General features: G+C 37.8%; 2 protein-coding genes across 2 annotated transcripts in view; one reads left to right on the top strand and one right to left on the bottom strand.

Annotated features, from left to right (window-relative positions):
* Positions 1-8,053, bottom strand: part of LOC139952424 (kelch-like protein 38) — a 31,325-nt gene extending 23,272 nt beyond the window's left edge. The window contains exon 1 of the mRNA XM_071951549.1: positions 7,650-8,053. The gene's annotated coding sequence lies outside the window, so the exon portion shown is untranslated. The remainder of the gene's footprint in view (positions 1-7,649) is intronic.
* A 1,893-nt stretch (positions 8,054-9,946) lies between these two features.
* On the top strand, positions 9,947-23,668 carry LOC139952374 (proton-coupled zinc antiporter SLC30A1-like). The gene is made up of 9 exons (XM_071951487.1): positions 9,947-10,449; positions 12,971-13,210; positions 13,832-14,060; positions 15,223-15,438; positions 15,964-16,158; positions 18,389-18,471; positions 19,502-19,684; positions 21,084-21,230; positions 22,411-23,668. The coding sequence occupies exons 2-9, from the start codon at positions 13,034-13,036 to the stop codon at positions 22,456-22,458; spliced, it is 1,278 nt and encodes a 425-aa protein (XP_071807588.1). The 5' UTR covers positions 9,947-10,449; positions 12,971-13,033; the 3' UTR covers positions 22,459-23,668.
* The last annotated feature ends 567 nt before the right edge of the window (positions 23,669-24,235 follow it).

Here is a 24,235-nt window from a genome sequence, read left to right as displayed (position 1 = left end):
TTAAACACATGTCATGACACGGTGAAATGTGCGGAAACAAGTGTGGGTTTTCCTGTTGTTCTCTCCCTACTCCGATGACCGAGTGAGCCTAAATTTTCACAGGTTTGTTATTTTATGTATAAGTTGTGATACACGAAGTGTGGGCCTTTGGACAATACTGTTTACCAAAAGTGTCCAATGGCTTTAAACAATATATTGGTTCATAAACCACTTCAACCTGCTGATGGACCTTTATCCCCAAATTAAAGAAAATGCAAATCATCTTCTCAAGACTATGAAGAGATCTTGTGACCAGACTTAAAAGATGTTGGCTTTAAAGGCACGGGATACCTTTGGTAATTGTCAAAGACCAGTATTCTCACTTGGTGTATCCCAACATATGCATTTAAAGTACCAAACCTGTGGAAATTTTGGCTCAACTGGCCATCAAAGTTGCAAGACAATAATGACAGAACTAATACCATTGTTGCACAACTTTGTGTGCTTTCAGAGGCCTGAAGTCTTTGAACATTTGGGTGAGAAATTACCACTTTCTCAAAAACTATGTTACTTCAGAGGGAGCCATTTCTCACAATGGTTTATACTCTCCAAAGTTTGTTAGCAAGTAAGTTTTTATGCTAAAATTTATTTTGATGAATTACCAAAAGTGTCCAGTGCCTTTAATCTCCACAACCAAGGTATTCTCAGGGAAGACTCTACGTACATGTACATGGTTGGTGTACTCTCACAATTCTCAACTGCTTGGACTTTCCACAAACAAACACTGTCTCCAGTCTCCAGCATTCTCCTTCAAGACTCTCACTACTCCTGACTGTTTTTGTCCCCCTTAAGTATTTTGCAGACAGAAGCTGAGAACAGTGTGTCTACAACTGCCAAGGGATTAAATAACACTTAAATACCTGTTTAAATACATGGCATGTAGAGTCTATGTACTCATGTAGTACATGTTATGTTGTTATAGTAAAAGGGCAGGTTAAAGGCAGTGGACACTATTTATTAGCATAAAACCTTACTTGGTTTAGTTTAATAGAATTTTAGTAGAATTTTAGTTTCAGTATTTTTTGTATGCAATTAATTTATTTAAACTAACATTAAAACAAAAATAAAAAATGAAACCTAAAATAAGGATACTTATTGCCAGACGAATTAACATTGCTAAACCATGCATTGTGATGTACATGAAGGCCTATGGTTGAAACGAATGAACCTGTATTTTTGTTTTTAGAAAACTAATTTGCAAATCACATCCATATCGGTCCTAAATAAGATTTTTAATGATACAAATAAACATCAGTTGGGGCAGATTCTCTTATTGTTTCAAGTAAACTAGGGTCAATTTCAAAACTTAGGACTAGTCCTAGAGGATTCATTAAAAATTCAAGGCTACATTGTAGTCCTATTAGGATGGTAACTCGTCAAAACTCGAGATAAGACTAGTCTTAACTCTTTGTGAAATTCCACCCCTGAGGTCAAGTCTTATTCTCAGATTTTCTTAATTGATTTTATTTTTTACTTTCATATGTTTCATCCTTAAATTTTTACTTTCCCATCAATCGTAGGTCTACATGTATTTGAAGAAACAGAATCATGTTAAACTCGGTATGATTGAGAGCGGTACATACTGGGATACTTGTAGGGCAAGGGTGATGGGACCAACTTGGTCTTGGAAGTTTGTAAGCAAGCGGGACTTGCACATAGTCTATGGGGTTGCACAGGCCAACAGGTACATTTTGTACATCAAAGCTCATGCTAAACTGTATGAAATACATGTACTGTGTTTATATGAACAATGGTTGAACTTGAACCATGACAAATGAAAACAACACTCCACCCAAGTGCCCTGGGGCCATTTGCAATTATGATGATTATGCACAATTTCACTGTCAACAACACTAACCACATCCCAACCTCACAAACACATCTGACAGTGGTGGTCAATCATCTTGGGTATGGAAATTCTTTGTTTTAGCATGGAGCTACCTCCATGGTTTTAGACACTTCCAGATCTTTATTGTTAGGCCCATTTGATTGACATGTTTACTTTAAATTTGGCATTGATGTTTTTGGTGTTCAATTTAATTATAGCCATACAAAACATGTTCAACCCAAAGTAAAAAATATATATTAACACAAAAGTACAATGCATTTTACATGTGTGCTGCCAAAAATTAGAATTAAAACTCTTCGTGAATTTCTGTTGTGAAACTACAATTATCCAACCCAAACACAGAGGTTTACTGCCTGATGTAGTATGCAGTACTATGTTTTAAACAAATCAAGCCACAAGAAGCTATCACCACTATGACATAGCAAATTTGGAGGTCTTCACACATACATACATGTAAATGTATGACTTTAAAAATCCATTTCAAATGACTTTTGGCTTACAACCTTAATGAGCATTTCATCAGTCAACTGGGCATTTAATTACACACAATCCCCAAATATGTCAATGAAAAAGCAATTGGACTTTAGAATACAGCTCAGAAGTATAAATTATCACAAAAGTCCCCGTTAGTGGGAAATTAAGATGGGTTTAAGGTCCACCATAATAACATGTTACAAATAATTGAGTGACAGTCCAAACAGAAGATTGTCAAAGCTCTCCCCTAAATACATGTACATGTACCAGCTGAATCGAGTCAGTTTGTATCAGAAGTAACCAAAAACTCTAACAAATAAACACTGAACATTGAACACTGAATATCAACATGAGATACATGTAACATTCCATTTCCACAGAAACCTTTTCCCCCTTTTTTTTTAAAAAGAAATATTCATTTACGGTTAAATACTAACTATGTAGTGTTTTCTGCTAATTACCATCCTTCCAAAATGTGAAAAGGAATTTTTGGGTGTGTGTTGTTGCAAGAAGCTCAGCTTGATATCATTTAATATCCAGGTATCAAATGTTACGGTTGAGCAGTGCCACATTGAAAATGCTATATTTGGAAATGAGTGTCCGTGTTCAATTTTCTCTTGCACACGCCAGTCGCCAGTCGTGCAGTGCTGCAACAACCATTGCTGCAAAACATTGCAGACTGCATAATGCTACGCCCAATGTCATGAACACTATAAATGATCTGTGGCATCTATAATACTAATCAGGGGTCGAAATTAAGTGTATTTCCATGGTAGTCAGCAGGGCTAGTGACCAATAATTTTTAGTAGCCCTGATTAGATTTTGGTAGCCCGAAAGACACATTATGTCTCGCGTAACGGCTCGAACTTTACAATACACCAATAACATAGTTCTTTATTGTTTGCGATGATGATTTTTGCATTATTTTTCCACTAGCCCGTCGGGCTATCAAACTGGAAAAATGAGTAGCCCGGCTGTAAATCTGGTAGTCCCGGGCTAGCGGGCTAGTGGCAATTTCGACCCCTGCTAATACATGTACCTAGTTGCACACTGTCATGGTGTTTTCACTATCTTCTCCTTTCTAACTCCATGCTCTAGAACGTACAAAATAAATACAAGAGGCGCTATAGATAAGTTGCAATAGACACCATCTTTACGGGCAAATTGCATTTAAGCTTGCAGGCGCGTCAAGCGCCCAGTTTATTAACGCAACCACGCTGTTTACTAACCAATCAGGCAACGAGTTTTGTAAATCCTGCGCATGCTGCACGCCGTTCTCGCGCAAAAAAATATGGCTAGGTGTTCCAAATTGCCTGTAAAGATGGCCGATTTACGTCATGTGGGAACTATCTATAATTCAATTCGCACTAGTTGCACTTTGTCAACAAGAGGATGTTTTTTCACAAATTGTTCATCCTTCAACAACTGCGTGGAACAGTCAATCACATTGAATCGATGAATAACCTTTTTCACATACATGGTTTTAAAGTTGCATTGCCTGATTTTTAAAACCATTCATAAACGTGCGGTCCAACGACCGAATTGCATTTTGAGTTTACAATTTTAAAAGACATTCAAAGCACACAAACTACATGTAAGATTTAATCAAACATTCTTCACAAAAGGTGAAAATTTGCCCGTTGCCTGTTGGCATCAAAATAACTATTCATAAATACCTTAGACAGTTTCACTATTCCTATTGGTGAAGAGCGCGTCACGTTGGGGTGTTTAACCCTTTGATAATGACCAGTAAAAAAGTGTTGAAACATAGGCATGACACGCGAGCTTGCACCTGTGCTTATAAGACAGTTTCTTCATTCCTATTGGTCGAGAGCAACGGCCGGGACAGTTATGCCACATCACCAATACGCGCGACGCGCACAGCAATCTCCTTATAAGGAGTTATTTACCCGAGGGCCTTACCATTTCATAGCTGGAGGGGTGTTGTGTTGAAATAAATCATTGGACAATTTATAATTTTTGCATTTGTTTTACAAAAAGTGTTGATGTGAAGGTATTTATGATTTGTCTTGGTAAAACCATCACAAACCAGGCCTCGGCAGGTTTTAACCACTAGTTGAAAACCTCTTCACCACGCATTGATTCCCTTATTTAAATCTAGAATATAAATTTACGGGTTAAAACGACAAACAAAATAAACGAGAGTAGTTGTGTGGAAGATGTGGTGTGTCTGTGATTAGTCAGAAGATGTTCTTGCCAATTTAAGTGTGTACCAAAAAATTAAACAACATCTTAGCATCCCATTCAGTGTAAAATACCACTGACTGGACAAAGTGTATTCTTTCTACAATCAATAACATCAACCAAAGAAACAAAAATCAATGTTTCTATCTGTACAATACAAAAGGTGGAAATTCGTTGTATTAAAAGTTCACAGACTCAAGGCTAAAATCAACTCCTGCTGGTCTCAGTGGGCATTCAACTTAGCCAGGCTTTTAAAGGCATGGACACCAAAACCAGTCTTCTCGCTTGGTGTATCGCAACATACATGTACATGTATGCATAAAATACAAAACCTTGGAAAATTGGAACTCAATTGGTCGTCGAAGTTGTGGAAAATAGTGGAAGAAAAAACACCCTTGTCACACAAGTTGTGTGGTTTCAGATGCTTTGAATTCTGAGGTCTCGATTCAATTCAAATATTTTAGTTAGAAATTACTTCTTTCTCAAAAACTACGTTACTGTTTTATACTATCAACTATTGCTCGTTACAAAGTAAGTTTTATGCTAACAATTATTTTGAGTAATTACCAATAGTGTCCAGTGCCTTTAAGATAGATTCTATGCATTCTACATGTATACTAGACCCTTCAGACATTTATATCAATTTCATAACATGATGATAGTTGATATGATTGATATCACTAACTAATGTGTGTGTTGTACCTAGTGCGTAAGAGTAAGTGCGTCAGTTGATAAAGTTACAATGCAATGAACTTTGCTACTGAGATCCAGGCAACCAAATTAAACTTGAACAGGGCCAAAAGGTCAAGAGCTGTTGCTTTTCCTCAGTTTGACTTAGAAAGATATCATTACCAATATAAACCTTAAGGGGAAACTGACTGGGTAAATTTGAAATGAGTTTTGGGGTTGAACAAAGAATTGACTAATAATAACAACCGCATTTCTATAGCGACTAACACCTCCAAAAGAAAGTCTCTTAAAGCGCTAGAGAGGGATTCGAACCAACGACCTCCGTATTAGCGGCCGGTGCTCTACATGTACCAACTGAGCTATCTATTGGCGCCGGCGGTCTCCCTATTTCGTCACTATCTTTGTTCGGGGGTGCCTGTCAGAAGCCATACAACTGTTAACTGCTGTATAGCCAGGGATCACACCCAAATTACGATACAACTTGGTAAGCGGACTACCTGCTTAAGTGAAATGTGTTGTATTGCGACTAGTTCCCTGCTTACATTTTAATAAATAGCAATAATATTTGTTTCGTGCGATACTGCCTTGTCAAATTGGTGATCTGCAACATTGCATTTTCAAAACATCATCCCAAAAACAGATCCTTGATTGATGGAGTATTCGTAACAGGTCATCCTTTATTTTGCCATGTTCCCATCTATCACATGCTTCACGATTTAATATAGGACTCCTACATGCATAATTATTGGATACTTCTGCTTCGAATGATTTGCAGCGTCATTTCCAAAATAAAACTTCCCCGCAAGCCAGTTTCTCCAAACGGGGCAAGTAAGTATATTTAAGACAGTGTCTGCATATTATGAGTTGACAACATTGTTTAGAAGAGGTTTCAGGGTGTGTGGGTTGGATTAGTTTTCGTGTCTATTTTTGTATTGTTTATGAGTACCACAAATTGGATACAATGTGCTAAATCATTTTATTACTTTATATTTTTCCAGAATACTTCCTGCCGCTATTGTGAACAACCTGTTTAAATATTACGTCATACAATTAAAGGAGGATTAAGATTATCAGGGTTAGGCATGGAACCCAGGTTGGTAGTACAATTTAGTACTGTAGCTGTAATCCAATTTGAGAAGACACCTTTAGGCCTAGATAGTACACAATTTGCTATACAAATAAAGACACTGATTACAAACCCCCCCCCAAAAAAAACAAAAAAAAAACACCTTCATGTTTCAATATCGATCTCTTATCAGTTATATAGTCTCACCACTGTCTGTCTATCTGTAAAAAGTACCAAATGTGAAAATGCAAATGCAAAAAATTGGTAATTGGTTAGTCTACAATGTCTACAACGTACATGTACATGTATGTAGTTGGTTGTTGTAGCATGGAGGCAATGTACATGTGTGTACATGTATGTCACATAATGTAGGAATAGAGCTGACATTTCAATTCAACCCTGAGTAGTGTCTTTACTCCATGATCGGTCTTATCTGGGCCCAATTTCATGGAGCTTTCATATTATTATTTAAGCACAAAAATTTGCTTAGCATGAAATTTCTTCCTCGATAAAAACAGGATAACCAACCAAATTTCCATTTGGTGAATACAGATATCTGTTTGCTTATCCTGGAAATCACATGGAAATTTAGCTGGGTATCCTTTTTTTATCAAGGCAAACATTTCATAATGCTTAGAAGCAAAATTTTGAGGTTAGCAGCTCTATTAAAATGGGCCCTGACCATAAACCAACAGTCCTAACTCTATGATCTGACCATCACTCTCATCCAAGTTGGCATAAATTCAATAAACTAGTTGGGACGACGGGAGGAGGGTTACGTTTTTATCGCAACTAATCATAAACATGATAAACTCATTCTTCAAAAGTGGTGGCGCCATACGAAAACTTTTCCATTAATTACTATAAATAAGCATAATATTTTTAACCATGGAGGAATCCTCCATGCTTTAATTCATCCTTCCTCCATCATTCTATTCATGGTCCTTTTATTTATTGGATACTTTCCGTTTGGCGCAACCACTTTTTCATTCTAAAATAAAGTAATAATAGTATCTAATTTACCTCAATGAGATATCCCTTTTTGTAAAAATGAGTGAAAAAGAGGTGGCGCCATACGGAAAGTTATCCCTTTTCCTATTTATTAAATGAAAGTTGATGAGCGAGAATGTTGTCGGATTCAGCATTTCCAGATCTACCCAAATTAAATGATGAAACAAAATTGCTTGCTATATTGTAAGTAACTATGGATGGTCCCTTGGCCTTATCACAAATTCAAGCAGTGCAGTATTATATTATTACATCTAATTAAATGAGATAAAAACTACAATAACAATATACACACATTTTGATTACCAAATTACTCACTTCTTTTTCAGTCAAGTTGCATTTTAGAAACCAATCCGCTCTCTGGTGAAACCATGGAGGTAGAAACTCAGAATAGAATGCCAATCTTCACTGAAAAGCCCAGATTTACGAAAAGGGCAACTTCATCTTCTTGGTTCTGCCTTTACCTCCCGTCCAGTCAAGAAAGTGACAACAAAAAAGACACTAGAGGCCTGGACCGTGGTCTGTGTCCATATGAATCGCGGGCAGTTTGATCATAGAGCAATGAACAGTTTGATCAACGTTGAGCGTAACCAGGAAAGGAAAGATTAAATCTTCTACAGACAGCAGCAGCGCGTAGACTATGTTATGTGTGTGTTATACGCATACGTGGTGTGTATGGACAATGCACAGTACAGAAACTAGCATCTACACCGCCGCACAAAGATACGTAGTCGCATTTTGTGTGCAAAACAATGCATGACATGCTTGCTATGGTCCCCTATGTTTATCAAATTCAAGCAGTACAGTAATACGTCTAGTGGCCAGACTATGCAAAATAAACTTTCCCTAAAATTATTTTTGGAAAATAAGAAGTGGGCCCTCTGTTGCTCTGATTAAGTAATCACGGTTTAGTTGGGTTTTTGTAAAATTTTTGTTTTTCGGGGGAGGGGCTGCCTGGAAACCCCCCTCCCTAAATAAATTAATAACGGCTCCCGAAATGATTATGTCTTTGACCCGCCCCCTCAACCCGCCCACCCACCCCATGCCCAAGAAAAAAAATCAGTCGGTGAGTATCATGGAGAAAGAAATAAAGGAGCGTGCAGGAGCTCCTCTTGGAGATAAAAGTACCAATTCAAAACTTACTTCTTGAATGTATACTATAAAAAGTGTTTGTCACTGTTTTATAACTGGAAAATATAAATGGGAGCATTCGAGTTTGCATCGGTCATCGGGGTCGCCAGCTAGGAGGGCGCCCGCAACAACCCGAAATGAGGGCCCAATATTTCATAAAGCTGCTTTTTAAAGCACTTTTAAATTTATTATTAGCTTATATAGCATGAAGTTTTTGTCTTGATAACAACAGGAATATCAATCAAATTTCCTCGTGATTTTCAGGATAAGCAAACAACAAGTAAGCAATATACCTATACACAAAATCAGCCTATTTTAATTTAGGAAGAAAATTCATGCTACGCAGAAAAATATCATGTGTTTTAGTACGCTTTACTTTTGCTCCTTAGGTGGTGCCTAGCAGGGGCGTCAATCCGTCTTGAAAGGTGGGGGGGACATAACATTTACGGCGTGGGTCCGGGGCCCGCTTTAGGGCCCCGGGAATTTTTTAGTCCGTAGATGCTCTCTGGTGCAATCTATTGAGTCTGAGGGGTGATGTTCCCCCTCTCAGATTTAATGCCTATTTCAAGCTATGATGCACCTATTTTTGCTATCATGGTTATTGTACCTAAAAAACAACTCAATTATAGCTTCGTAATATCCATTTTGTTTCTGAATTCTAATGCTCAGTCAGACGGCAGTTCATCCCTGGTGGGTATTCAAGATGGAGCCTGCTATAAAGCGGAACGCGAAGCCTTTTACGGCCTTGGGTCCGGGCCTAAGGGCTCGGGAAAATTTTGCATTCTAGATGCTCTGAGGTGCAATCTAAGGCCAATAAGAGGCATATACAGAATGGCACAGAACATTTGTTAAATGTGAGCAGCAGTAGAACCTTTTGAGTTAACAGGATCCTCAAGTTCGGATCTATGAACCAAGTTTTAATAGGGGGAAAATCTGTCGAAGAGTGAGCACACGAGTGCGAAACCTTTAAAGGAACACGTTGCCTTGGATCGGACGAGTTGGTCTATTAAAAGCGTTTGAAACCGTTTGTTATGAAATGCATATGGTTAGAAAGATGTTTTAAAAGTAGAATATAATGATCCACACAAGTATCACGACTTCCTAATAATGTAATTCCGGATGTGATGGGCCATAATCTTTTCCAGGAATTCTTTTCCCGATGGCTGTTTTATTATTACCCACTCTTGATGGTGTTTTCATGAGTGTTGTTTATTGTCTGTATTTTTGTGTGGCTGTTTTTTTACAGTGTTTTTATGACGTGGAAAACACTTTAGACATTTACATGATGAATAAATAAAAATCTAATCTAATCTAAATTAATCCATCATACGATTTTTCAGCGTACTTGTACACTAAACAGCCGTTTGCTTCACACAGAACGATATACACACATAAAACAGCCGTCATCTCAACTATCACGTCGTGTGCCCAGTCTCTCTTTTGGACAAAAGGTTTAATGTAACGAAAAGGGTATCCGAGTACTGTTCGTTTTGTGCACCCGTTATGTCAGCTTTGCTTCTTTTTGCTGGTAGAAACATTGGAAAACAAGCTTAATGAAACATTTATTGACGGTTAATCGTTTTAATTATCAACATTGCCTGATTTTAAAACATTTCTTTTTAAATGTGCTTCTTTTAGGACTAAATTTCGGTAAAATAACGGCCTTTGAATTAGTAATAACAAAGTGTTGAGTGTGTTGCGTGCAGTGTATTTCGTGCAGTGTGCAAACTGCGGGTGTCGTGCTGAAAATTACTGTTTTTGCCCTCACTTTTTTCTTTTCCGACGAGTGGGCAACAGCGATTAATCATTACTCATTTTGTACTGTCTGCAAAATAGCCAAGACGGGTTAAAAAATAAATCACATGCACCATAAGTCATTGCAAAGTTTTGAAGCGCTCGTGAACACAGTTTTTAGTCTCCGTGTTGGTCTTGATTTCCCTGCCGAGTCTGCTGAGTGTTTGACGGCAGCCTATTCACTGGAAACCCGGTAAGTACGGTCCATAGGTCGGATACAAAATCCAGTCGAGAACCATGACAATGCAGATTGCCATTACGAAATAGAAATATACATGTGTTGGCGCTAGCGCCTAGGCTAGAGGCCGAGGTGATTGCATTTATTTGGTTTTTAGGTCAACAAAAGACAATAAAAATCGACAGAAAATCACTTGATTTATTTAATGAAAATGATCATTGACTGTTTGATTTATTGTTGTTGAATCGAATCGTCTGATCATAATGTTGTTGTTGTTGTTATTTATTATTATTATTATTTTTTATTATTATTAATTATTAATTAATATGCCCTGTGCTTTCTCAAGATTCTAAGTAATGAGCCAAATGTCCTTTATTTTGGTTCAAATTCTGCTGTCTAGCAGTAGTAAACTTTTCTTTGTTCATTATATTTTATTTTTAAAGTGCCTTTTGAAGGGATATGTGTTGGGTTGTAAATTAGTTTAATTCATCCATACAATTACAACTGAGTTGAGGTAAATGTTATTAAAATAATCTGTTAGATCAACTGTTCTGATAATTTCATTTAAATTTCACCTTCAAAAATTAGTATCTGATCAGTATGAAGTACTTTTGTGCATTTCTATTTCAATAGATGTTGAATTTGCAACGGGGATAAAGAATATATTATTTTTGGTTTTTACCCATACATCGATGTGTGTTATAGCACTGTATACTCAGTACTTCGCGGAGTCATGTGAAAAAATATCACAGGCATGTCACTTTGGTGGGATTTGAACCCATGACCCTTGCAATTCTAGAGCAGTGTCTTACCATGGAGGAAGGAATAGAAGGAGCTCGAACGAAGGGACTTCAAAAGTCGAACCTGCGGTACCGCGGTCGTTTAACAACACCTCGTAATCACCGACATACCTTATACAGACAATGGGCGACCTGGCGTATGTGAGTTTGCGCGTGCGCACTTGGTTCTTCACTCAACCATGGTGTCGTATGTCGTATGGATATAATACAAAAAAACAACTTTTTTGAGACCTGATAAAAATTGTGTACACTTGTGCTCACCAAATCAAAAAACACAATTGAATACCAACCACCCTCGTGTGCTAATACCCAAATTTTGAAACACCACAAACGGTAAATGAAAACGTGTATATTCACAATTCTTGTCTCCAATGATTCAACTTTACACGAAGGCAACAGTGCAGAGCGGCGGTACCGCACGTTCTGTACAAAGAAATCTAATCCTGCTCGTCAATCGGCCGTACAGCTGGAGGTCTCCTATCTTTTTCCACTGGTCAGACAGGGGCATTGTCAGGGTATTCTTTTGTTACTCTGCGGTTTTGCGGGTCGTTTGAGCTCCTTCTATTCCTTCCTCCATGGTCTTACCAACTAGACTACTGAGGTTGCCCAGTAGCTAGAGGCAGTTCGAATCCTATGTTTTGGCAGTGGGTACCGCAACGATCAAATAGATGTTAAATTTGCATGGGGATAAAGAATATTAATTTTGGTTTTTATTACAGTTTAGAAACAAAAACATTGAAAAAAAAACCTTTAACATAAAAAAAATACAATTTTGTATTGTATCACACATAAAAAGTCACAAAAATATCACAGTTTATCAAGCAAGGTACATTTGTACACACTACCCTTCAATTACACTGATGTTTTGCAAAGGTCAAGTATAGATTTTAAATTACTTTCAAAATTGAGTTTAAAGGCAGTGGACACTATTGGTAATTGTCACAGTTGGTGTATCTCAACATATATGCATAAAATAACAAATCTTTAATAATTTGAGCTCAATCAGTCATCGAAGTTGAGAAATAACAATGAAATACACCCTTGTCACACAAAGTTGTGTGCGTTAAGATGGTTGATTTCGAGACCTCAAGTTCTAAGTTTGAGGTCTCAAAATTAAATTCGTCGAAAATTACTTCTTTCTAGAAAACTATGGCACTTCAGAGGGAGCCATTTTTCTCACAATGTTTTATCAACCTCTCCCCATTACTTGTCACCAAGTAAGGTTTTATGCTAATAATTATTTTGAGTAATTACCATTAGTGTCCACTGCCTTTACAGGTTTTCTCGGTAAATTTTGGTCAAATTACAGCCAATTTAATTCACTGCGTCCAAAATGTTTGCCAAACCAGTTTTTCCTGAGTTTCAAACTCAGATATCGTGCATTCAATTTTGTTTTGTGTCATTGGAATTCCTTTAGCATGTGTTCAATTTAGCAAAACACTGGTTGGACTAGAAAAGCCCCTGTGAATTTGAAGGCTGTTTTGTTGAATGTTGAGTTGGATGTTTATTTTGTTAAATCGAATGACGCAACATTTCTCTTGCCCAGGCTCAATACGAAATTGAATTACCAATTCAAGCAGCATTTAATTTTGCACGAAATAGAACAGTTTGGTGGTTAAATTGGCTTCTCATTTGCCGAAATTGACCGAGAAAACCATCTTTGTTCAAATACCGTACTGTTTATAAACAAGAATCATGCAGCTTACATGTATTTATTTGTGACTCTTTTCTTGCAGGTCTTAAGCAGCAATAAAGATTTTTGAATTTCAGCAACAGACATTTGAATCTACAGCAACACTATGGGGCGTTATACTGGAAAAAGTTGTCGTTTCTTGGTGATGATGTTACTGACATCAACCTTCTTCTTAGTGGAACTCATCACGGGTTATATAACAAACTCATTGGCCCTAGTCTCGGATTCCTTCCATATGATGTCAGACATCATAGCTCTAGTTATTGGCTTCTTGGCTATGAGGGTAAGTACAGAGTCTTATGGCCAAATAAGAAAGAATGTTATACCAGTTTATTGTCCAGATTTTCCAAAAAGAGGAGGATGAGGGCCTTTTTATTTGTTGGTCCCTTGGGGGGTGGGGGGGGGGGGGAGTGGGCTGCTCTCTAGGAAAGGAAAGTTCCTTTTTTTTGGGGGGGGGGGTAAACAGGTCAAAGGCCAAGGTCACAGTCATACTCATAGTGGTGAGTTATAGCTCCAAGGTTTCCGGAGAATGACTCAGTGAGAAGTGACATTTGGATTTGTTTTGTTACTTGGGTAGGGGTTTGCTCTTGGGGGAAAGGAAAATTAAGGTTGTTTTGGGGGTGAAAAGGTGAACAGTCACCGTTTTTGTGGTAAGTTTTAGCCAAGTGTTTTTTTTAATCATAACTTCAGATACATGTAGACGTGACATAGGGACTTGGGGGTGAAATGTTCAACAGTCTACGTCGCGGTGTATTGAGTTACATGTATATGTAGCCCAATTGTTTCCTAGCTGTATTCAGCTTGAAGTAACTTTCAGACTTTTAACTTGTAGGAATAGGATTATTTCATTTTATGTATACTAATAGAAATGTTTCTTTTCTTTTGTTCATTTCTTTTGAAACAGTTGTCAAAGAAAACTACTCCAAAGAACACATTTGGCTGGCAGCGATCTGAAGTTCTGGGTGCTCTAGTGAATTCAGTCTTCCTGATGGCTCTGTGCTTCACTATCTTTGTAGAGGCCATCCAGCGTTTCATTAACAAGGAAAATATTACAAATCCGCTGATTGTATTGATTGTTGGAATCATCGGTCTGGTTATCAATGGATTTGGATTGTGTCTCTTCAGTTCTCATGGTAAGAACCTGACTAGAGACCAGGGCCCAATTTCATAGAGCTGCTAAGCACAAAAATTTGCTTAGCATAAAATTTCCTCCTTGATAAAAACAGGATTACCAGCCAAAATTTCCATTTGTTGCATATTGCTTGTTACTGGGTATTCAGCTGTTGTTTTCTTACCCTGAAAATCACATGGAAGTTTGGTTGGTAATCATATTTTTTCTCAAGGCAAAAGTTCCATGCTTAGCACATTTCTGTGCTTAGCAAATAATCGGAACAATGTTAACTGTGATATATTTGTCCATTTACAAATCTCATTAGGAGTTGATGAAGATTGTAAAAACAAACTGAGCCTACTAATAATACATGACCTTTTAAAGGGTTAGGGTATTTTTTATACGACACAAAACACAATGTCCACAGATCTACATTACGCTTTCACGGTTTGAAGATAACGGTGGTAGAAAGCTCCCCTTTAAACATTGTTGAGGTGATATAGTTTTTGAGAAATGAGTAAAAGAGAGTCTCAAAAATAATGTTTCGCCTCGGGAGACAACAATTATTAAGCATGTACAATGTATTTACACGACTCTCCTGAAAACACTGCTCTGTGATTTTCACTTTTTTTCTCAAAAACTTGAGGACTATTACCAAGGAAGCTGAAACTTCTACAGGTAAATTATATTACATACATCTTCATTCACAGTGAGTGGGGATTCATGTCATGGCCAAAAAAATCCATCTACAAAAGGTATCAATACCCTTTAAAGGGAAGGTACACGTTTGGTAATTGTCAAAGACCAGTCTTCTCACTTGGTGTATCCCAACATAAGCATAAAATAACAAGCCTGTGAAAATTTGAGCTAAATTGGTCATCGAAGTTGCGAGAAAATGATGAGAGAAAAAACACCCTTGTTGGACGAATTTGTGTGCTTTGAGATAGGAATAAAAGACTTCTCGCTGGCTAGAAGTCTTTTATTTTTTAAGTGAGAAAATACCTCTTTCTCAAAAACTACGTTACTTCAGAGGGAGTCGTTTCCCACAATGTTTTATACTATCAACAGCTCTCCAATGCTCGTTACCAAGTCAGTTTTTGAAGTTAATATTTGTTTTGAGTAATTACCAATAGTGTACCTTCCCTTTAAGATTCACACCGTGCAAATTTTTAAATTCTTTCAAGGTATGTCACACGGACACAGTCATGGAGGTGGTGGACATGGACACAGTCACAAGAATAAGAAGAACAAGGAAGTCACTGATGGTTCGAGCGCTGACACTCTGACCCCACTCCGGGTAGGGTCGGACAAACAGCTCAGTGAAGTCAAAGTAGAGGTTGGAGACTCTGGTGATGAGCCAACCCCTGTAGTTGAAGATGACGATGAAAATACAAATGATGGTAAAGGATCAGGGATTTGAATTCATGGAGCTGCCCCGAAATTGCACGGTTTTCCTTGTATTTTCCGAACTATCATGGTCGGCCATTTTGTAGAGTAGACATTTTGACCCCACAAAATGGCGTACCGTGTCAGTTCAGAATGTATAAGGAAAACCGTGCATAGTAATTTGTGCAGATCGTTATATTCTACATGTACTTTTGAAATATCTTTCCAACCATATTCCATAACAAACTGCTTCAAACGCTTTTTATAGACCAACTCGCCTGACCCAAGGCAACATGTCCCTTTAATAAGGAGAAGTCCCCACGATCCCCTAAAACTTGAGAAACGGCAAGGGCACCATCGCTAAAGGGCACTCTGTGAGGAAATTTTATATTTCTATCGAAGCATTTCGAGGGCACAAAGGCAATGAAAAGGGGCATGGAGGCAATCGCCTTTTGTGCCTCATGAAGTATCAGGCTTGGATACACACATGGAGTTACTGCAATATCTGATTATATGAAGCCTTTTGTTTGTTGTTGCAGGTTCGTCCGCTGCCCAGCTAAACATGAGGGGAGTGTTCCTGCATGTTCTTGGTGATGCCTTAGGCTCGGTGGTTGTTATCATCAGTGCAGGATTAATCTTGGCGATAGGATCAGAGCATGACTGGGTACATTACGTGGATCCAGCTATGAGCCTTATCATTGTGGCTATCATTACGATTACTACAATGCCATTATGTAAGTCCCGTTTCAGATTCAAATCATTAAGGCTCAATTTTATAAAGACTGTAAGCACAACAACTTGCTAAGCACAGAACAGTAGTGCTTAGCAGAAAAAGGTTACCAGCCAAAACAGCATTGAGTTTGCATTGTTGTGGCTGGTGCCCCACTCAATATTTGCTAAGCAAAGAAATTTGTCAAGCAGCATTTTACTGCAAAACAGTTTTATGAAATTGGGCCCTGTTCAGCAGAACAAAAATGCTTTAAGAAATGTAATAATAACAATAATAATAATACATAATTTTTATATAGCTCTTTTTTTTTTTTTAGACCTGATGGGTGTCTCAAAAAGCTCAGTAGGTATTGTGGAGCTACGATTTTGATGGAATAAAACCTTTTCCTTTACAAGGTACCATGTCATGGTTTACAAGGTGCTGTGACGCATTATGCAGGCAATCAAACCAGGAACACGGGGGTGAACCCCTTGTTACAATAAGTGAATGGTGTCTTTCATGTGCGTTACACAACACACAGGACCTGCGGCTTTACCTCCCATCCGAAGGACGAAGCAATAATGGTTTAGTGTCTTGCTTAAAGCCATTGAACACTTTTGGTAAATAGTATTGTCCAAGTCCCACACTTCGTGTATCACAACTTATATGTAAAATAACAAACCTGTGAAAATTTGGGCTCAATCAGTCATTGGAGTCTGGAGAAAATAACGGGAAAACCCATCCTTGGTTTCCGCACGTTTTGCCGTGTCATGACATGTGTTTAAAATAAATCCGTAATTCTCACTATCGAGAATTGATATTGTTTTAGTGTTTTCTCAAAAAGTAAAGCATTTCATGGAATAATATTTCAAGAGAAGTCTTTCACCTTTACCTTTTGTAACCCTGTAAATTATTTGTAAATCTTTGAACTTTTTTTTTTTTTTGCTGTACCGAAAGTGTCCAATGGCTTTAAGGACACAAGTGTCACTACCAGCATTCAAACCCACACTCTGCTGATCAGAAACACCAGAGTTTGGGTTCGGTGCTCTTATCCCCTCGGCCACGATACACCATGTACTTTTTAAGTAAACTTGAAATACCCTACACTTGAAAGACGCAACATATTTGAGTAGTAAGCAATGTGTGCTACACGTTGATTAGTATTTTCTTTACCTGACAAATATGTTTGTTTATCAGTGCTGTGAAATGGCAGTAGAACTGTAAATAATAATCAATTTAGATCACTAGATGAATGCATTAAAGACACTGGACACCATTGGTAAATGTAAAAGACCAGTCTCCTCACTTGGTGTATCTCAACATATGCACCAAAAAGCAAACCTGTGAAAACTTGAACTAAATTGGTCGTCTAAGTTGCAAGAGAATAATGAAAGAAAAAACACCCTTGTCACTCGAAGTTTTGTGCTTTCACATGCTTGATTTTGGGACCTCAAAATCTAGTTCTTAGGTCGTGAAATCGAATTGGTGGAAAATTACTTCTTTCTCAAAAACTATACGTTGCTTCAGAGGGAGCAGTTTCTCACAATGTTTGATATTATAACACCCCTTGCAAGTATTCTGCCTGCTCATTGGTTTAGAGCGCGTCACATGACATGTCTTAGTTTTGCTAGACGGCGGCCGTGTGATAGTGCGTCGGTTTGCCATGCGCTAGTCCGAAGACTAGCACACGGCGCCGTGCGCTAGTCTGACAGACTAGCACACGGCGTACAGTACCCAGACGTCCGTTGCGTGTACGAGGATGTTAAATTAATAGTCTGTAACCATTTCGGCTGCACGACACTACATGCAACACAGTAAGTAAAAGTGTTTGCAATCTGTATTCGCGTCGTCCGTGGATTGTAGCATTCAGGTCTGTAACTTAATAATAATAGTACAGTATTTAGAAATGTTTGGGGTGTTATAAAACAAATATTGACTGCTTTTACTCGTGCAATGGTTAAAAACTATGACTCCCTCGGTGATTCCCGGAGCGTTCTATTTTCCCTCGGCTTCGCCTCGGGAAAATAGAACGCTCCGGGGATCACCTCGGGAGTCATAGTTTTAACCATAGCACTCGAAGCAGTCAATATTTGTATACTATCAACAGCTCTCCATTGCTCGTTACAAAGTGAGGATTTATGCTAATAATTATTTTGAGTTATTACCAATAATGTACCGTACCTTTAATCTTGTTATATTAATGGAACTTTATAGATGACATCAAATGATATTGTATTTTTATCTCGTTGTTTCAGTTCGTCAGTCAAGCATGATCTTATTGCAGTCGATACCAGCAGAAATTGATCTGGACAAGATTGAAAGACAATTAAAGGAAAAAGTAAGTAATTAGAGGTATACTGTGTGCTCATTGGTTTGGGGAAGAATGATTTCATTCCCAAACCTTCAGTTTTCGATAGAGACTTCATCTAAACCAAACTGTGAAATGTCTCTGAATTTGGTGGTAATTTTTCTATGAAAACAAGGAGTAATGGTACATGTTTTTAAAATATGTTTTGATTACTTTATTACGTGGTGTGTCATGGCCTAGCGGTTAAGAGCACCGGACTCAAGATCTGGTGTTTTCGATCAGCAGAGTGTGGGTGTGGATCCCAGTTGTGACACTTGTGTCCTTAAGCAAGACACTTAACCATTGCTTCGTCCTTCGGATGGGACCTAAAGCCGTAGGTCCCATGTGTTGTGTAACACATGTAAAAGAACCCAGTGCACTTACCCAAAAGAGAAGAGGATCACCTTTGTGTTCCTGGTTTGATTGGCAGCATGTTGCGCCGCAGCACCTTGTAAACCATTACACGGTGCTGTGTAACAGGAGTAGGTCTCTTAATTAAAACGTAGTCCCACATACCTTGCAGGAAATGCTGAATGTTTCAGAGCATTACTGAGTGACGGATATGAGCACATTTAAAGGAAGTGGACACTATTGGTAATTGTCAAAGACTAGTCTTCACAGTTGGTGTATCTCAACATAAGCATAAAATAACAAACCTGTGAAAATTTGAGCTCAATCGAACTTGCGAGATAATAATGAAAGAAAAAAACGACCTTGTAACACGAAGTTGTGTGCGTTTAGATGGTTGATTTCGAGACCTCAAGTTCTAAATCTGAGGTCTCGAAATCAAATTCGTGGAAAATTACGTCTTTCTATAAAACTATGGCACTTCAGAGGGAGCCGTTTCTCACAATGTTTTATACCATCAACCTCTCCCCATTACTCGTCACCAAGTAAGGTTATATTCCAATAGATATTTTGAGTAATTACCAATAGTGTCCACTGCCTTTAAGAGTCCACTATTATTATTATTATAAACTCATTGACATGCATTTTGTTTGACTTACTTATTTCCCACCAGGTTGTTGGAATAGCTAATGTACATGAGCTCCACGTATGGCAGCTATCTGGTAATAAATATATAGCAACAGCTCATGTATTATTCCATAGTATGGAAGACTACACAGTCCAAGCTCAGAAGATTAAATCCTATCTTCATGATCAGGGAATCCATTCTACAACAATACAACCAGAGTTTATTGGGGTAAGTACATATCAACAACATGTTGTATTAACCCTCTAATGGCAGGATGTCATGGCCAAGTGGTTTAGAGAATCAAATTCAAGTTCTGGTGATTAAGCCATCAGAGTGTGGGTTCAAATACCAGTCATGATATGTGTGTTTTCGAGCAAGATGCTTTACTACATAATTGCTTATCTTCACTCAAGGGTACATGTATAAATGGGTACATCCGAGGGAAGAGGTTGATATTGTGTTTGAAAAAGCCACTGGAGCACCACGGCAGTTCGGTCGGGTAGTATACTCCCCAGAGAGCTAGAAAGAGTGAAGGAATTTTATTGGCCCAATGACCAGGGTACTATTGTAAAGCGCATCGAGACAGTTACGTATTGTAAAATGAGCTTTAAAGGGATGCTGCAGTGAATTCAGATAAAACAGTTAATTTTGCTGTCATTTATTTCTGATAATATGTATTGAACATCAATAAAATGTGTTTGTTTGTTCTCGACATATCTGACTTGCGTAGATAGCGAATAAGTCATGCCCCCCCCCTTTTGTAGATTGTTACCGCCTCCCTACCATCGACGTCCAACGGGAATTCAAACATATCGTCGGCAAAAAGAGTCTGGTGCCTTACTACACACGCCTAGGTACCAGGCCACACAGTGCACACGTCTCTGTATGCACATACCCAGGGGGCCCGGCGGCTTGGGTTACCGGCATGACATCACGTTTATGCAAATGAAGGCTCCCTTTTAGGGGCGGGGTGGGTTCCCCTAATCTCTTGAAAACCATTTTTAAAATACTTGCACATTAAATAAAAAATAATAAAAATATTTCAGGTTTAAAAAGTCATGTTCAATCATTTAAATGAATTAAACAAACACTGCAGCCACCCTTTAAAAGAAGTAATAATTATTATTATATTTGTCTCTATTTTGAGTTGATTATGGTCTGGTCAACTTAGTGACCTTCTCAAAGAAGGAAAACCAGCGGATAAGTACTGTCCAGAATCAGGTTTTTACCAGCCGTTAATTCATCTCGTTTTAAATGGGGTGTTGGAGTATACATGGTAGAAGTTCACAGTGCCTGGGGTTACATTAGTTTAAAAACCATAGAGACTCAGATTGCTAAGTACTGGCAGCCAGGTGATCACTGCAAGGGGATGCGACTGCGGCTTCTTTGTTTATAATGTAGACTTTGGTGTGACCTTTGGCTACATTGCAGTTAGCGGTGGTATGGCTTCTGATTGGCACCCTTGAACAAAGATATTGACCAAATAGGGGTTATAGGCAACATAGGTAGATAGCTCAGTTGGTAGAGCGCCGGCAATTAGTAGAGAGATTGGTGGTCATTGATTGAAATCCAGCTATTATTATTATTATAAAGTACTTTACTAAATGACACTTGACTGTAATTGCAGGACTACCCTACCGATGCTGTGGACGGTATGGTATGTAAGATACTGTGTAAACCAGACTCTGTATGTGAAGCTCAGAAATGCTGCGATGATAACAAGAAATCCAAGAGGAAGTCAATAGACCAACCTTCATCACCGACTCCAAACATGGTAAGACAAAGTTAAACATGGTCTAGCCCCTAAATATATCTCAGAATTACTTATTCCCAAAAAGCAACCTACAACTCGTGTTCTCCGATCATCATCCACCTGGAACTCAACTCTGGTCCTATCAGGACAACTCGCTATGGAAACCGCTCCTTCTCAATCGCCACTCCCACTCTTTAGAACAATCTTCCCGTTCACATCCGTGCTTCATCTACACTGGACTCACTTGAAACCGCTCTAAAAACACTTATTTAAATCCATCTAGTCTTTTCAGTTTCTGCTATTTCATCCCACTTTTAATTGTAATTTTTTGTTATCTACACTTCCTGTTCAGCGCTTAGAAACCTTGTATTAAGTGCTATATAAATGCATGTTATTATTATTATTATTATTATTATTATTTGCATCTCGCTATATACGTGATATAAACCATACAAAATGCCTCTTAGTCTGGGCCAAATTTCATAAAGCCTGTAAGCACAAAAATTTGCTAAGTGTGAAATTTCTTCCTTGATAAAAACAGGATTACCAACCAAATTGCCAGGTGGTTTTCAGGATAAACAAACGACAGATGAATACCAGTATCAAGCAATACACAACAAATGGAAATTTGGTTGGTAATCCTGTTTTTATCAAGGAAGAAATTTCATGCTAAGCAAATTTGTGTGCTTACAAGCTTTATGAAATTGGGCCCTGGTCTTAAAGACACTGGACACTATTGGTAATTGTCAAAGACCAGTCTTCTCACTTGGTGTATCTCAACATATGCACAAAATAACAAACAGGTAAAAATTTGAGCTCAATTTGTCAGTGACGTTGCGAGATAATTATGGAAGAAAAAAACACCCTTGTCACACGAAGTTGTGTGCTTTCAGATGCTTGATTTTGGGACCTCAAAATCAAATTCTGAGGTCTTGAAATCAAAGTCGTGGAAAATTACTTCTCTCTCAAAAACTATGTCACTTCAGAGGGAGCCCTTTCTCACAATGTTTTATATTGTCAACCTCTACCCATTACTCATTACAAACTAAGGTTTTATGCTTATTCAATAATTGTTTTGAGTAATTACCAATAGTGTCCAGTGCATTTAACTTGTTGATGCACAACAACTTGATGGGGTTTTAAATTTAGAAACTTTATGTCAACTGCTGCTGATATTCTCTTCATTTAATCTCTTGTACAGGTCAACACTTCAGACTTCAGTTCAAATCCCATGGATCAGGATGTGTGACCTTCTTAACCTTTGACCTTCAAGGACATGTGACCTTCTTCACCCTTGACCTCCATTGACCTATCTTTTAACCACCGATTTTGACAACAATTTTGTATGGATAGTAAGTTGTGGAAAGCCAAGGAAATTTTTCCTTAATAAGATACATTTGTACATGAGGTGAAGTTTGAAGGGAACTGAGAAGGATGCCAGACCACTGCTTCTAATTCCTATGCAAGGTTCTAGGTAGCGATAGAAGGGTTCCTTTTCTTCTTGTCCTTATACTTAATATCTGATAAAGCATATTAAAGGGTCTAGGTACTTTTTGTAGGACAAAAAACACAATGTCCACAGATTTACACTAAACTTACACAGTTTAAAGATAATGATGGTAGAAAGATTCCCTTAAAATATTACTTGCTGAGCTGCTGTAGTTTTTGAGAAATGAGTAAAACAATGTCATGAAAATAATTTTCGTCTCGGTGATCATGAGATGAAAATTATTTTAGCATGTAAAAACGTATTTTCATGACATTGTTTTACTCATTTCTAAAAAAAGACAGCACCTCAGCAACTAATATTTTAAGGAAAGTTTTCTACTATCATTATCTTCAAACGGTGTCAGTTTAGTGTAAATCTGTGGCCACTGCGTTTTGTGTTGCAAAAAGTACCCAAATCCTTTAATTGTCTGCTGCAGGTTGATCCATGTAAGCGCACAACATTTTTGCAAGTGTGATACTCTAAAATACACCTTGCAGGGTCATTTCCTTTACTCATCTACTTATTTTTGTTTGGAGCATGGAGAAAATTACAATCAAAACCAAAGGTGTTCACCTAAGTTTTGATGTTTATTAATCGTTAGAGTGGTTTGTAAGTTTGTCTTGAAAAATACGTATTTTATTTATTTGAGTAATGTATTTATTTAGAGTCGCAACTTTATTCTTTTCAGCCAGTGATTTAATCGTAAAAAAATCGCACTGATACAGGGTATCTGATCCTTAATCTAAACAAAACGGGAAACAAAAACAGACAATTCATAGAAAATTTAATTGCCTCTTATCCTCTGATAAATTGATTTAAATCAGATCCCTTCAGTGCTCTCAAAAATGTTCTAAGGGAAACATTTCTGAAAGCAAATTTTAAAGGAACGTTACAGAATTGATAAGAAACAAAATTCGAGAGTTTGTAACAAAAAGGAAAATTAACAGAACATAATTACTTAGGAAGTTACTTTGGAATGGATAATCATGGTACGCGTATATGTATGTCTTTCCACTGTGCCTTTGGCATTTTAATACTCAATTATTAAACAGATGTTTTGTGTGCCATGTTAGCTATCATTCCATCTTGTTTGGACTAGCCTTTTTAACAACATAGAAAGAACTGGATTAAGCTTTGACCAAGTAACACCAATCTGGTAAACAACAAAACTCGTTGACTCCCGTTATAAAAGCAATGGACACTATTGGTAATTGTCAAAGACAAGCCTTCAGAGTTGGTGTATCTCAACATAAGAATAAAATAACAAACCTGTGAAAAACACCCTTGTCACACAAAGTTGTGTGCGTTTAAATGGTTGCTTTCGAGACCTCAAGTTCTAAATCTGAGGTCTTGAATTCAAATTCGTGGAAAATTACTTCTTTCTCAAAAACTGTGTCGCTTTAGAGGGAGCCGTTTCTCACAGTGTTTTATACCATCAACCTCTCCCCATTACTCATCACTAAGAAAGGTTTTATGCTAATTATTTTGTTGAGTAATTACCAATAGTGTCCACTGCCTTTAATACAAGGTCCGCCGG

This window comes from Asterias amurensis, chromosome 20 (assembly GCF_032118995.1).
Source record: "Asterias amurensis chromosome 20, ASM3211899v1".
NCBI classification, from domain to species: domain Eukaryota; kingdom Metazoa; phylum Echinodermata; class Asteroidea; order Forcipulatida; family Asteriidae; genus Asterias; species Asterias amurensis.
Note: the sequence above shows the minus strand (reverse complement) of the source record. Positions and strands in the feature narration are given on the sequence as shown.

What these genes read in the sequence shown, in the direction of transcription:
- LOC139952374 (XM_071951487.1), top strand. Translation starts at nt 13,034, where the DNA reads ATGGGGCGTTATACTGGAAAAAGTTGTCGTTTCTTGGTGATGATGTTA. An exon ending in GATTACTACAATGCCATTAT is followed by an intron (nt 16,159 to 18,388) that starts GTAAGTCCCGTT and finishes TCGTTGTTTCAG; the next exon opens with TTCGTCAGTCAAGCATGATC. An exon ending in CATCACCGACTCCAAACATG is followed by an intron (nt 21,231 to 22,410) that starts GTAAGACAAAGT and finishes TCTCTTGTACAG; the next exon opens with GTCAACACTTCAGACTTCAG.